This window comes from Heptranchias perlo, chromosome 22 (genome assembly GCF_035084215.1).
Source record: "Heptranchias perlo isolate sHepPer1 chromosome 22, sHepPer1.hap1, whole genome shotgun sequence".
NCBI lineage: Eukaryota > Metazoa > Chordata > Chondrichthyes > Hexanchiformes > Hexanchidae > Heptranchias > Heptranchias perlo.
The window spans coordinates 15,651,486-15,665,521 of record NC_090346.1 but is presented as its reverse complement, the minus strand read 5'-3'; the positions used below and the strand labels follow the sequence as shown (position 1 = coordinate 15,665,521).

The 14,036-nt window shown below is 45.4% G+C and overlaps 1 protein-coding gene across 2 annotated transcripts in view; it reads right to left on the bottom strand.

Moving 5' to 3' along the window:
• Positions 1–14,036, bottom strand: part of prkcba (protein kinase C, beta a) — a 185,635-nt gene that overhangs the window by 13,127 nt on the left and 158,472 nt on the right. For both annotated transcript variants that reach the window (XM_068003013.1, XM_068003012.1), the window contains exons 14-16: positions 13,065–13,145; positions 11,261–11,368; positions 6,332–6,472 (exon numbers count right to left, since the gene is read on the bottom strand). In XM_068003013.1, the coding sequence (XP_067859114.1) occupies positions 6,332–6,472; positions 11,261–11,368; positions 13,065–13,145 (330 nt within the window). The remainder of the gene's footprint in view (positions 1–6,331; positions 6,473–11,260; positions 11,369–13,064; positions 13,146–14,036) is intronic.

Genomic DNA, 14,036 nt, shown 5'->3' with positions numbered 1-14,036 from the left:
ACCTCATACTTCTCCGGGTTGAACTCCATTTGCCACTTTTCCGCCCACTCCACCAACCCATTGATATCTTCTTGGAGTCTACAGCTATCCTCTTCACTATCAACTACACAGCCAATTTTTGTGTCGTCTGCAAATTTGCCAATCATGCCCCCTACATTCCAGTCCAAATCATTAATATATACTACAAACAGCAAGGTACCCAAAACTGAGCCCTGTGGCATACCACTGGAAACAGATTTCCATTCGCAAAGACATCCATCGACTTTTACCCTTTGTTTCCTGTTACTGAGCCAATTTTGGATCCAATTCGCCACATTTCCCTGTATCCCATGGGCTTTTACCTTTCTGACCAGTCTGCCATGTGGGACCTTGTCAAATGCCTTACTAAAATCCATGTAGACAACATCCACTGCACTACCCTCATCAATCCTCCTTGTCACTTCCTCAAAGAATTTAATCAGATTTGTAAGGCATGACCTTCCTTGAACAAATCCATGCTGACTATCCCTGATTAAACCATGCCTTTCCAAGTGACAGTTTATCCTATCTCTCAGTATTGATTCTAAGAGTTTGCCCACCACCGAGATAAGACTGACCGGCCTATAATTGTTTGGCCTTTCCCTCGTACCCTTTTTAAACAATGGTACTACGTTTGCAGTCTACCAGTCCTCCGGTACCTCCCCTATATATAGTGAGGATTGGAAAATGATCCTCAGAGCATCCGCCATTTCCTCCCTGGCTTCCTTCAATAGCCCAGGAAACAATCCATCTGGCCCTGGTGACTTATCAACTTTCAAGGATTCCAGTCCCTCTAGTACTTCCTCTCTCGTAATGTTTACTTTATCCAATATTTCACACCTCTCCCCTTTAACTACTACGTCTGGATCATCCCTTTCCTTTGTGAATACGGAGACAAAATATTCATTTAAAACCCTACCCACATCCTCTGCTTCTACACACAAGTTACCCTTATCATCCCTGATAGGTCCTACCTTTTCCTTAGCTACCCTCTTGTTCTTAATGTACTGATGTACTTAATGTTCTTTTATATTATTCCTTTACAAATAACTATCTAATTCCCTTTGATATAATGATGTTACAGAATAACCATGGAGAACATTACAGACGATCTTTACTCGATATCCACAGGTACTGTCCAGCAGAGGCCACTGTTCTGTGATCAGGAGCAGGAACCAGATCTGATTTCCCCCTCCCTTAACTCAGGGGTACTTAGACCAATTGTAGTGCCCCAACAGAGATCAGCTAATTCAGTCTGGGGATCAAACTTGGGGCTTTCTGGGATGTGTGGGGCAGATCTCCACTGGGCAGCCCAGAGCCAGTCGGGGTTAGTCCACTGGAAGCAGGGAAGCAGGATGGGGGGGTTCGGGAAAAACACCAACATGGATGAACCGAGAGACTGTTTGTTTTTTAATTTGTCAATCTGACAGGGCCATGTTTGGTCACAGTGAATCTGACTCACTTCCTCCCTCCCTATAAATGATGACTCCCCTCATTCCACAATCAGGTATTGAGAAATGGAACATTTTGGGGGCCGATGCCTCCACTCTCAGTTCTGAAATCTCAACAACAACAATGACTTGCATTTATATAGCGCCTTTAAAGTAGTAAAGGCAGGAGCATTACCAGACAAAATCTGACACCGAGCCACATAGAGACATTAAGACAGGTGACGAAAAGCTTGGTCAAAGTAGTATGTTTTAAAGAGGATCTTGAAAGAGGAGAGAGAGGCGGAAAGGTTTAGCGATGGAATTCCAGAGGTTAGGGCCTAGACAACTGAAGGCATGGCCGCCAATGGTGGAGCGATGGAAATCGGGGAAGCGCTAGAGGCCAGAATTGGAGGAGCGCAGAGATCTCACAGGGTTGTAGGAGGTTACAGAGATAGGGAAGGGCGAGGCCATAGAGGTATTTGAACATAAGGATGAGAATTTTAAATTCGCCTCTGCTGGCCTTATGGACCATCCCCTGATGTCAACAAAGATCCTCAGCTAGCATAACAGTAGCAAACACAACTTAAGAGAAGTTGTGAGCACCAGTCTAGCGTACGTGCAGCTCTGTTGTTGCTGAGTCCGCCCCATAAGGACTGTCCAAAAACATCCATCAGTTTCAATAATATTTCAGCTGCACTGCCATTCTTCCATAAAGTGACGGGCTCATAGCCACTTTCTCCTATTTGAGAAGTAAGGAGAGAGGTCAAGGTGGGACCCGATGATGAGCACCACACCACCAGCACAGCAATTTGGGTGGGGGATGTTGTGAAACGTGTAGCTGAATGGTGTGGTTTCAGTGAGGTGGCCAGAGCACTGCCTGTGAGCCAGGTTTGTGAGGCCCAAGATATCAATAGATATGGAGCAGGCCGGCAGCTGAAGGCTTGTGGTAAGAAGTGGAAAGGGAGGCAATGAAAGAGGGAAGTAAAGAGTTTAAGCCCCCGGAGAATGAACTGGGCAGTGTCTTCACCAGGACATGGGAGTGAGGTAGTGAGTGTGGCTCTTCTAGGACAGCCAGCAATGTGCCATCTCAGAGTGATATGTAAGCAGAGCAGAGCTGATTGGCAGACTCCTCTGGAAGGGAGTTGAGCCTGACACAGCAGTAGGAGATGAGATCAGCTGGAGAGTCACATTGGATGGGGTGTGGGACTGAGAAGGCATGTTGCTGAACAACAGGGGATAAGAGAAAGAAGGAATTACGGGAGATAGAGGCTCAGGTAGATGGGAGGTGACCTGAGCATAGATGGGCTGGAAGGTGGCTGATAGAGAGATCAGGTGATCAAGTCCGCAGTGGTAATTAATATACATGTTTGATTGGACATGAAGGAAGAGCCCAATTTATACAAACAAGTTAAAAGAAAGAACACATATATCCCTCATATATCATTCCCCCATTATATATATCCCTCAGACATATACATCCTTCCTATAAATCTTTCACCCTTCATATATTACACTTATTTCACCCCTCATATAAACCCTTTACAAACATATATATCTCATCTCTCATTTACTTTCCTCACCTTCCAGGGATTACTTTGTATGTATTTTTCATAAAAATAATATTTGTTTGAATTGCTCTATAGCCCCACAGCCCAGCCACTCTCATATCTCTCTGGCTCCTCTCTAACCCATCTCTCTTCTGCTCCCTCAACCCAGTCACTCCCACATCCTTCTTGCTCCCCTTTGCCTCTGTTATTCTAACCTCCCTCCTGCTCCTTTTTAAACCAGCCACCCCCATCTCCCACAACCCAGACACTTCCACCCCCCCCTCCTACTCCCCTCTACCCCAACCTCTCGCACCTCCTGCAACCCAGACAGTCCCATCTCCCTCTTGCTCCTCTCTAACCCAGCCGTTCCCATGTTCTGACACCTAGATAATCCCACCTTCCTCCTGTTCTCCTCTAATGCAGCCACTCCCATATCCCTCTGCTCTCCCCTGACCTGATCAAAGCACAGAGGCAGAGAGAGACACACACACATATACAGAGATAGACAGGCATAACCAGAAAAAATACTGATAAAGGCCTAAATTGACCGAGTACGTGTTGACGACTTGACTATTGCCCGTGTGTATTAGGAAGTGGGTGGCGGTGGGCAAGTTTCTTTACTGCCAGGGCCTACTCAAAAAATGACTTCCATAAACACACACTAGGGTTGCCAACCCTTTAGGATTGACCAGGAATTAAAGATTAATCTCCCTGGACACTGCTGTGAGCAACCCAGGAGAAAGAAAGTTTATTAGTTATAAAAATATTGGAGCTGGGGAAAAATGGCAGTTTGAGTGAGTGGGAGGTCATGTGATGAAATTTCCAGGAATATGTCCACCAGAGTTGGCAACCCTAACACACCCACGAATATACACACACAGCCAGCGAGGCTGATATAAGGAGACACAAACTCAGTGATACAGGTTGTCAATTCAATGTTCTGAGTGTTGGTTTACAGGCTGATGTTACTGATCGCTGGTATGTTTTCAATGAAGGCACCTGCTTACACTAGTTAATATAAAACTGCAGATTGTGCAGACTTGCCTCACTATGAATCTATGTTAAACATTCTGCTGAGCATCCCAAAATCACACTGAAACATCAGACAGAACATCACCCTAATCATTTAGTGATTCACTTCTACTGTACAAATCAGATTTCCTTCAGAACATTCTGGAACTCTCCACCCCACCCCCAAAAATCCCAAACTATTTTTAAACATATTTTGTAATTTAATTTGTGTAAGACAATCGCACTGGTGTGGAAAGGGCTGACATATCAAACCTTGTCCTCATAGGAGGGGTCTGTGATCACGAGATGCAGACTCAGGTTCCTGCTAACCTTGAAAGCTGTAATGTCTGAGTTGAGGGGATTCAAGGAAATCACAAACCACGAGGCCTCAAATTCCATAAAATAACAAATACTAGAAAGCCAGCACAGTCTGCTCATATGCTCACTCTCGCTCAGCATTTTAACCCTGCTGCTTCACTTCATTGTTTAGCTTGCACCGAGGGTCCTCATGGGGCAGCGTTAGGCTGTGGCACTTTCAGGAAGTCTGTACTGGAGTCTGGTTATCGGGAGTGGTACTGTCGGGGAGTCTTGTTATCGGGAGTGGTACTGTCGGGGAGTCTTGTTATCGGGAGTGGTACTGTCGGGGAGTCTTGTTATTGGGAGTGGTACTGTCGGGGAGTCTTGTTATCGGGAGTGGTACTGTCGGGGAGTCTGGTTATCGGGAGTGGTACTGTCGGGGAGTCTTGTTATCGGGAGTGGTACTGTCGGGGAGTCTGGTTATCGGGAGTGGTACTGTCGGGGAGTCTTGTTATCGGGAGTGGTACTGTCGGGGAGTCTTGTTATTGGGAGTGGTACTGTCGGGGAGTCTTGTTATCGGGAGTGGTACTGTCGGGGAGTCTTGTTATCGGGAGTGGTACTGTCGGGGAGTCTTGTTATCGGGAGTGGTACTGTCGGGGAGTCTTGTTATCGGGAGTGGTACTGTCGGGGAGTCTTGTTATCGGGAGTGGTACTGTCGGGGAGTCTTGTTATCGGGAGTGGTACTGTCGGGGAGTCTTGTTATTGGGAGTGGTACTGTCGGGGAGTCTGGTTATCGGGAGTGGTACTGTCGGGGAGTCTTGTTATCGGGAGTGGTACTGTCGGGGAGTCTTGTTATCGGGAGTGGTACTGTCGGGGAGTCTGGTTATCGGGAGTGGTACTGTCGGGGAGTCTTGTTATCGGGAGTGGTACTGTCGGGGAGTCTTGTTATCGGGAGTGGTACTGTCGGGGAGTCTTGTTATCGGGAGTGGTACTGTCGGGGAGTCTGGTTATCGGGAGTGGTACTGTCGGGGAGTCTTGTTATCGGGAGTGGTACTGTCGGGGAGTCTTGTTATCGGGAGTGGTACTGTCGGGGAGTCTTGTTATCGGGAGTGGTACTGTCGGGGAGTCTGGTTATCGGGAGTGGTACTGTCGGGGAGTCTTGTTATCGGGAGTAGTTCTGTCGGGGAGTCTTGTTATCGGGAGTAGTTCTGTCGGGGAGTCTGGTTATTGGGAGTAGTTCTGTCGGGGAGTCTGGTTATTGGGAATGGTACTGTCGGGGAGTCTTGTTATCGGGAGTGGTTCTGTCGGGGAGTCTTGTTATCGGGAGTGGTTCTGTCGGGGAGTCTGGTTATTGGGAGTAGTTCTGTCGGGGAGTCTTGTTATCGGGAGTAGTTCTGTCGGGGAGTCTGGTTATTGGGCGTGGCATTGTCGGGGAGTCTGGTTATCAGGAGTGGTACTGTCGGGTGGTCTGGTTATCGGGAGTGGTACTGTTGGGGAGTCTGTATGGGGAGTCTGGTTATCGGGAGTGGTACTATCGGGGAGTCTGTACGGGGAGCCTGGTTATTGGGAGTGGTATTGTTGGGGAGTCTGTATGGGGAATATGGTTATCAGGAGTGGTACTGTCTGGGCGTCTGTATGGGGAGTATGGTTATCGGGCGTGGTATTGTTGGGGAGTATGGTTATCAGGAGTGGTACTGTCGGAGCATCTGTATGGGGAGTATGGTTATCAGGAGTGGTACTGTCGGGGAGTCTGGTTATCAGGAGTGGTACTGTCGGGGAGTCTGTAAGGGGAGTCTGGTTATTGGGAGTGGTACTGTCGGGGAGTCTGGTTATCAGGAGTGATACTGTCGGGGAGTCTGTATGGGGAGTCTGGTTATCGGGAGTGGTACAGTCGGGGAGCCTGTATGGGGAGTCTGGTTATTGGGAGTGGCACTGTGAGATAGCATTAATTGACAGGCACAGAGATGTTATTCCACCTTTGTTTTCTGTTTCTCTGCCCCTGGGGAGGGAGGGCCAAATTCAACTTACCGCCTTTGGTTTGAACGGAGGCTGAATTTCCATGCGTTCCAACTTTTCCCAATCAATCCATCGGAAAAATGCGTGTTCCTTGATGTCTCGCTCGCCTTCAGGCCCACATCCCAGGCGTTTGGCTGGATGCTTCGTTAAAAGCTGTGATCGGAAAATAGATCACAAAATAAATACCGATGAAGACGACCATCCCACTCATCTTAGCTCAACTATCCAGAATTTAAAAAAACATGCATTCTCCAACATGTCATCTATCTTGTAAGGCAGAGTCACCTCCATTACTCTAGCTAAAGACCACTTCAATTATTGTTCACACTTTGTATGAAGAAATGAAATCATGCCTAAATTGTCCTTGCACCAGTTTTTTCCAATGCCCCTTGTGGTAGGGCTCTGTCATTCTTTGTCAGTCGTCTTTCGGATGAGATGTTAAACTAAGGCCCCGTCTTCCCTCTCAGGTGGACGTAAAAGATCCCAGCACACTATTTCGAAGAAGAGTAGGGGAGTTCTCCCTGGTGTCCTGGACAATATTTATCCCTCAACCAATATCACTAAAAAACGGGTTAACTGGTCATTATCTCATTGTTGTTTGTGGGACCTTGCTGTGTGCAAATTGGCAGCCACATTTCCTACATTACAACAGCGACTACACTCCCAAAGTAATTCATTGACTGTAATGTGCTTTGGGAAGTCCTGAAGTCATGAAAGGCGCTTTATAAATTCAAATCCTTTCTTCATTTCTTGAAGTAATGCTCCAGATTTACCTTATCTATCCCATTTAATATCTAGTACACTTCTATAAAAGGTGCCCTTTCAGTCACTTCCTTTCAAGGTTAGAGCCAAAATTTCTCCAGTCTTTCCTTGCAACTCAATCCTTTGATACCAGGAATCAGCCTCGTGGCTCCTCTCTCTCCTGCATGGCTTGAATGTTTCCCTTGGTGATCAAGACTAAACACATTGATGACCAGGGCACCAACATGCTCAACAGACCTTGCGATATAATTCAGCATTTGACTTGCTTTATTTATTGCTATCCCGCAGTAATTTGATATATTAAGTGTGGAATCTACTATTACAGCCAGGAGCCTTTTCACCTTTAGCTATTTCTACCCCATCCATGTTATCCTCATAACGTCCTTTCAATGTACAGTACCTTTCACTTGTCTGTATTAAATTTCATCTGCCCACATACAGATTTTATCAAACACCTTTTGTAGGTCTCTGGTTTTATCCAAGTCAACTGCCCCAACTGTTTAATATCATCTGTGAATCTGTCCACTTGCATTGGGTTGGAATCCAAGTCAGTAAAATATAAAGTGAAAACAATCGAGGGCCCAGTATAGTTCTCTGGGACACCCACTCAGCTTGCTGACATCACTCTCCTAATAAAAGCCATGCAACCTATTCCTTCTGTCAATTTCCTTATGCACACCAGGTTTACCTTCAGTTCACATTGCTTTTCAGTAGCAGCCTTTGAAATTTACTTAAGGTCCTGTTGAGCTGATTTTAGTCTGTGGGCATTGAACCAGTGGGAGGCAAGCGTGGAGGGTTAACACCCACCCGAACCATGCAGAACTGGAGCGAGTTTAGGTGTTCATCATCAGTAAAATATTGTGGAAGAGATGCAGGTGTGAATAGCACCTAGGATTGGCAACTTGGTTGTCTCTCACTGTGAGCTAGCACGTGTTAGTGCTCCAGCATCTTGTGTCACATGCTCCCCATCCTCAAGATGCAGATTCTACCACGAGACAGGCAGTGGTGTTCGGTTAAGTCACTGTTGGCAGTGAATAGGTTAAAATCAATCTGTGGTTGCTATGAGGAGTCCATGCACATTCTCATGCTGGGCACATGATGGAAAAGTATGAACACTAGATAAGCTTTGAAGAACATGACACAGCAGCTAGCAGTTTTTGCACTGAAACAGGTCATGTGCAATACTGCAGAACTGGTTTAAGTCAGGTTTAGACAAAGGGATAGCACATGGTGCTAGGGCTACATCACGAGTGGAGGAGTGGGACTAATTGGATAGTTCCTTTAAAGAGTCAGCACAGGCACGGTGGGCCGAATTACCTCTTTCTGTGCTGTAAGATTCTGTGATATCATGTGACCAAAGTAGGTTGAGTTTTAGTAAGAGATATAAATATGGGACGGAGTTGTATGCTCTATGTTACTCAAGATTAAGAACCATCTTAGATAGGGGAAGATCTCAGTCCCCAATGGGTATCCTATTCATGAGTATATAGATGTATTGCTTGCTTGTAATAATTTCCTAATGTTCAATGAATCTGTGAAGGTAATCTACCTCTAGTGTCCAAGCCTGTTATTATTCAGGACTATATTGTAAGTCCCAACAGTCACATACCATGAATTGTCCCACCCATTCAGCTGACGGACACCTCTAATGGTGAATAACTGATTGGAGTTCTTCAAATCACAGTATTTTGGGGAATACTTCTAGATCACAGTAAAGCAAATCAAAAACACAGCTCTTTCATTCCAACACCATAGTTTAATACGTTTCTTGTCCGGCAGGAATTGTTACCAAGAGAAAGGAGCTGACAGCTGATAGGACTAATAATGGAACTGAGCGTACCTTCACAAGGGATAAATGAATGAGCCCGTGACACGAATGACCCACATAGGGATTCTACACAGACACACGAGTTACTGTATGATGTTTAAAGAACATTCTCAGGCAGGCGGACTAACGTAAGGGCTACAACCACCTCAGTGCTTTCAGGGAGTGACTCATCTCTAATTGTTTCATGGCACATATAATACATTAAAGAAATCTTTACCTACATGAGCTTAATTGGTTTAATTTTGTTGTAAGGATCAGTTTGTTAAAGAGTTGACAGTAAGTTTAGATTTTTACAGTGTGTCCAATAAAAGCTCATTACCTAGAGGGAGTATTTAGAGATTTCTCATATCACCCTTATCCACACCCATCCTACGCTTCAACTCCAATAGTTCTGTGAACACTAACTCGGCCACACACTTCACTCAGTGAAACTGCTGGCCTTGTAGTTTTTTTGGTTTTATTTTTGCAGTAGCTGATCCAATAGTCATGAGAAGTCATTGCACTGCAGCTAACAGATGCTGCAATAATGATCTCGTCATTGACAGCTTTCTACTTTCCGGTTTGAGTGACATGATGGGAAATAAAGCTGACAGATAGATTTGTGTCGTTCCAATTTGCAGTGGCTTCTGGACGATTCAATTCAGCCTAAGAGAGGAGCAAGCCATTTAGTGCTTTGATTTGCCAGTAGATGAGTAGAAGCAGATTAGAAGCAAATCCCTGGCAAATTGTGCATTCATGCTGAATACTCCCTCATGTCTTTCATGTGTACAGTCTATGTGTGCACCTGGTTATGCAGATTGATGGCTAACCCATCTGGGATGTTTAAACCTCCAGTATTTACTTCAGAAGATGCTGCTCTCAGCACTATATTATATTGTATTATAACCTACTATATAACATATCAGCTGTACATTATATAGTATTATATAAGCTGTTCTATAACATTTCAGCTATATATTATATAGGATTATATAAGCTACTCTATAACAAGTAACATTTGCGCCAGACAATGACCATCTCCAACAAGAGAGTCTAACCACCTCCCCTTGACATTCAATGGCATTGCCATCACCGAATCCCCCACCATCAACATCCTGGGGGTCACCATTGACCAGAAACTTAACTGGAACAGCCATATAAATACTGTGGCTACGAGAGCAGGTCAGAGGCTGGATATTCTGCGGCGAGTGACTCACCTCCTGACTCCCCAAAGCCTTTCCACCATCTACAAGGCACAAGTCAGGAGTGTGATGGAATACTCTCCACTTCCTTGGATGAGTGCAGCTCCAACAACACTCAAGAAGCTCGACACCATCCAGGACAAAGCAGCCCGTTTTATTGGCTCCCCATCCACCACCCTAAACATTCACTCCCTTCTCCACCGGTGCACCGTGGCTGCAGTGTGTACCATGCACTGCAGCAACTCGACAAGGCTTCTTCGACAGCACCTCCCAAACACGCGGCCTCTACCACCCAGAAGGACAAGGGCAGCAGGCACATGGGAACACCACCACCTGCATGTTCCCCTCCAAGTTACACACCATCCCGACTTGGAAATATATCGCTGCTCCTTCATCGTCGCTGGGTCAAAATCCTGGAACTCCCTACCTAACAGCACTGTGGGAGAACCTTCACCACATGGACTGCAGCGGTTCAAGAAGGCGGCTCACCACCACCTTCTCAAGGGCAGTTAGGGATGGGCAATAAATGCTGGCCTCGCCAATGACGCCCACATCCCATGAACGAATAAAAAAAAATCAGCTGCATATTATATAGTATTATAACCTACTATATAATAACATATCAGCTGTATATTGTATAGTATTATAAACTTTATAAAGCAGCTGTATATTATATAGTATTATAAACTACTATATAACATCAGTTGTACATCATATAGTATTATAAACTACTATATAACATATCAGCTAAGCATTATGTAGTATAACCTACTATATAACATATCAACTGTACATTATATAGTATTATAAACTATTATATAACATATCAGCTGTACATTATATAGTATTATAACCTACTATATAACATGTCAGTTGTACATTACAACTCCACAGGACACACCAAGGTGGCAAAAAACGTGGGCCGTGAAATTCCTCGGAGCTGCATTTACTTTGCTGTAACAGTAACAGGGAGGAGATATTAATGTGCACATTTATATTATAGAGGTGAGGGTTCCCCCTGCAAGGGTCTGTATGGAAAATGCATCCGGGAAGATTTGAAGAGATTGTTTGTTCTGAGTCCGTCCCAAACTCCCTGACATTTAGCACATTACTGAGCTACGCCAGTGCTTGCCTTCTACTGAATGTAGCACTCACTCAATCAACACTTACTCCTTTACAAATGGACACTGCTTCTTTGGACATTGATTTGGGGTAAGTTACATTGTGCTCCATGATAGATTGGAAAAGCTCATCTTCATCCTCGCCATCAAAAGGGGGCTGGAGGAAAAAGGAAAAAAGGGCAAAAGTTGAAAGCTGTAATGTTATGTGTGTAAATACGGTGAGTGGAGAGACACAGACACCGACACACACGCACACACACACAGACCCAGACACACACGTACGCACACACAGACAGACCCAGACACGCACGTACGCACACAGACAGACCCAGGCATACACGTACGCACACAGACAGACCCAGGCATACACGTACGCACACAGACAGACCCAGGCATACACGTACGCACACAGACAGACCCAGGCATACACGTACGCACACACAGACAGACCCAGACACACACGTACGCACACACAGACAGACCCAGACACGCACGTACGCACACAGACAGACCCAGGCATACACGCGCGCACACACAGACAGACCCAGACCCAGACGTACATGCGCACACACACAGACAGACCCAGACATACACGTGCACACACAGGTCCACACATGTACCACCCAGTTGCTTGGTATCCTTGTTTACCTTGTAGACCAGTTATATAAAAAAGTTTCTGTTCCCTCCAGCAGTCTCTGCTCCCTCTCTCCATTCCATTGCCATAAACTTTTATTCCAATTACTCATAGAACCATAAAATGGTTACAGCACAGATGGAGGCCATTCGGCCCATCGAGCCCGTGCCGGCTCTTTGTAAGAGCAATCCAGTTAGTCCCATTTCCCGTGCTCTTTCCCCGTAGCCCTGCAAATTTTTTCCCTTCAAGTATTTATCCAATTCCTTTTTGAAAGCCATGATTGACTCTGCTTCCACCACCCTTTCAGGCAGCACATACCAGATCATAACCACTCGCTGCAAAAAAGGTTTTTCCTCGTGTCACCTTTGGCTCTTTTGCCAATCACCTTAAATCGGTGTCCTCTGGTTCTTAACCCTTCTGCCAATGGGAACAGTTTCTCTTTACTTACTTTATCTAAACCCTTCATGATTTTGAACTCTTCTATCAAATCTCCTCTCAACCTTCGCTGCTCTCAGGAGAACAACCCCAGCTTCTCCATTCTATCCACGTAACTGAAGTCCCTCATCCCTGGAACCATTCTCGTAAATCTTTTCTGCACCCTCTCTAAGGCCTTCTCTTCCTTCCTAAAGTGCGGTGCCCAGAATTGGACACAATACTCTAGTTGTGGCTGAACCAATGTTTTATAAAGGTTCAACATAACTTCCTTTTTTTTTGTATTCTATGCCTCTATTTGTAAAGCCCAGGATCCCTTTTTTAACCGCTTTCTGTCCTGCCACGTTCAAAGATTTGTGCACATCTACCCCCGGATCTCTCTGTTCTTGCACCCCCTTTAGAACTGTACCATTTATTTTATATTGCCTCTCCCCGTTCTTCCTGTCAAAATGTATCACTTTGCACTTCTCTGCGCTAAATTTCATCTGCCATGAATCCGCCCATTCCACCAGCCTGTCTATGTCCTCTTGAAGTCTATTACTATCATCTTTATTGTTTACTACACTTCCAAGTTTTGTGTCATCTGCAAATTTTGAAATTGTGCCCTGTACACCCAAGTCCAAGTCATTTATATCAAAAAAAGTCCATCACCCCAGTCCATCACCGGCATCTCCACATCATCAAAAAAAGAAGCAGTGGTCCTAGTACCAACCCCTGGGGAACACCACTGTATACCTTCCTCCAGTCCAAAAACCTTTCTGAAGACTTTGAATTTTGGAATCATTACCTGCCCTGCCAGCATTTCATACAGTAACACTCCATATGCCCACCAATCCACAGACTTTCCATACGGCTGGTAGGCAATGATCTGGAAAGACAGAAATGATTTTATTAGTTGTGTCAGACGCTGCAGCAACTGCATAGAGCCAACACCGATTTAAAACACATCAGGATCATTTGTCAGTGCTCCAGCAAACTGCACCACTGATTGCCAGGACATGGATTATGGCTGGAGACACGTGCCACGGCAAGGTCACCCTGCGGAGTGCCATGTCGGGGGGACAGCAGATGCTGACGGGTCCAGGCCCAGTTATGGAAACATACCCACCGTTAGCGAGTTAGACTGGAACTGACAGATGGCACTCCCACTTCCCACCTCCCCCTCCCCAGTATGGTGTTGTGAAGCAATAGTTTTGGAGAAGCAGATAGATGTGAACGCCAGAGGGAAGAGGCATAATTCGACTGACAGGTTATGAGAGGGAAAAAAATACACTCCACAAATCAATGGAAATCTGCCTGGTAACAGCTGGAAGCCTGAAGAAGGCTGGTTAAGGCTTCATTTGTTCCACTGCGATAAGGCCCATTTCCAAATACAACACGGTCCAGGCCTCAGGCACCACCATCTGCTGCTCCTGTGCTATCAGCAGAATTAGAGTCTGCAATTACAGCAGAAAAAAGCCCTGCATCACAGGACAGAGCCAGCAGCTCACAGCAAGATCTACAGCATGCACTACTCCACAGCCCAAGTAACAGGCTCATTTCAATTGTATTATAAAGAGTGAGAGACCTGAAAGAAAAGAAAAAGAAAGAAAAGAAAGAAAAGACTTGCATTTATACAGCGTCTTTCATAACCACAGGACGTTCCAATGCACTTTACAGCAAATGAAGTACTTTTGAAGTGTAGTCACTGTTGTAATGTAGGAAATGCGGCAGCCAATTTGGGCACAGCAAGGTCCCACTAACAACAATGTGACAATGA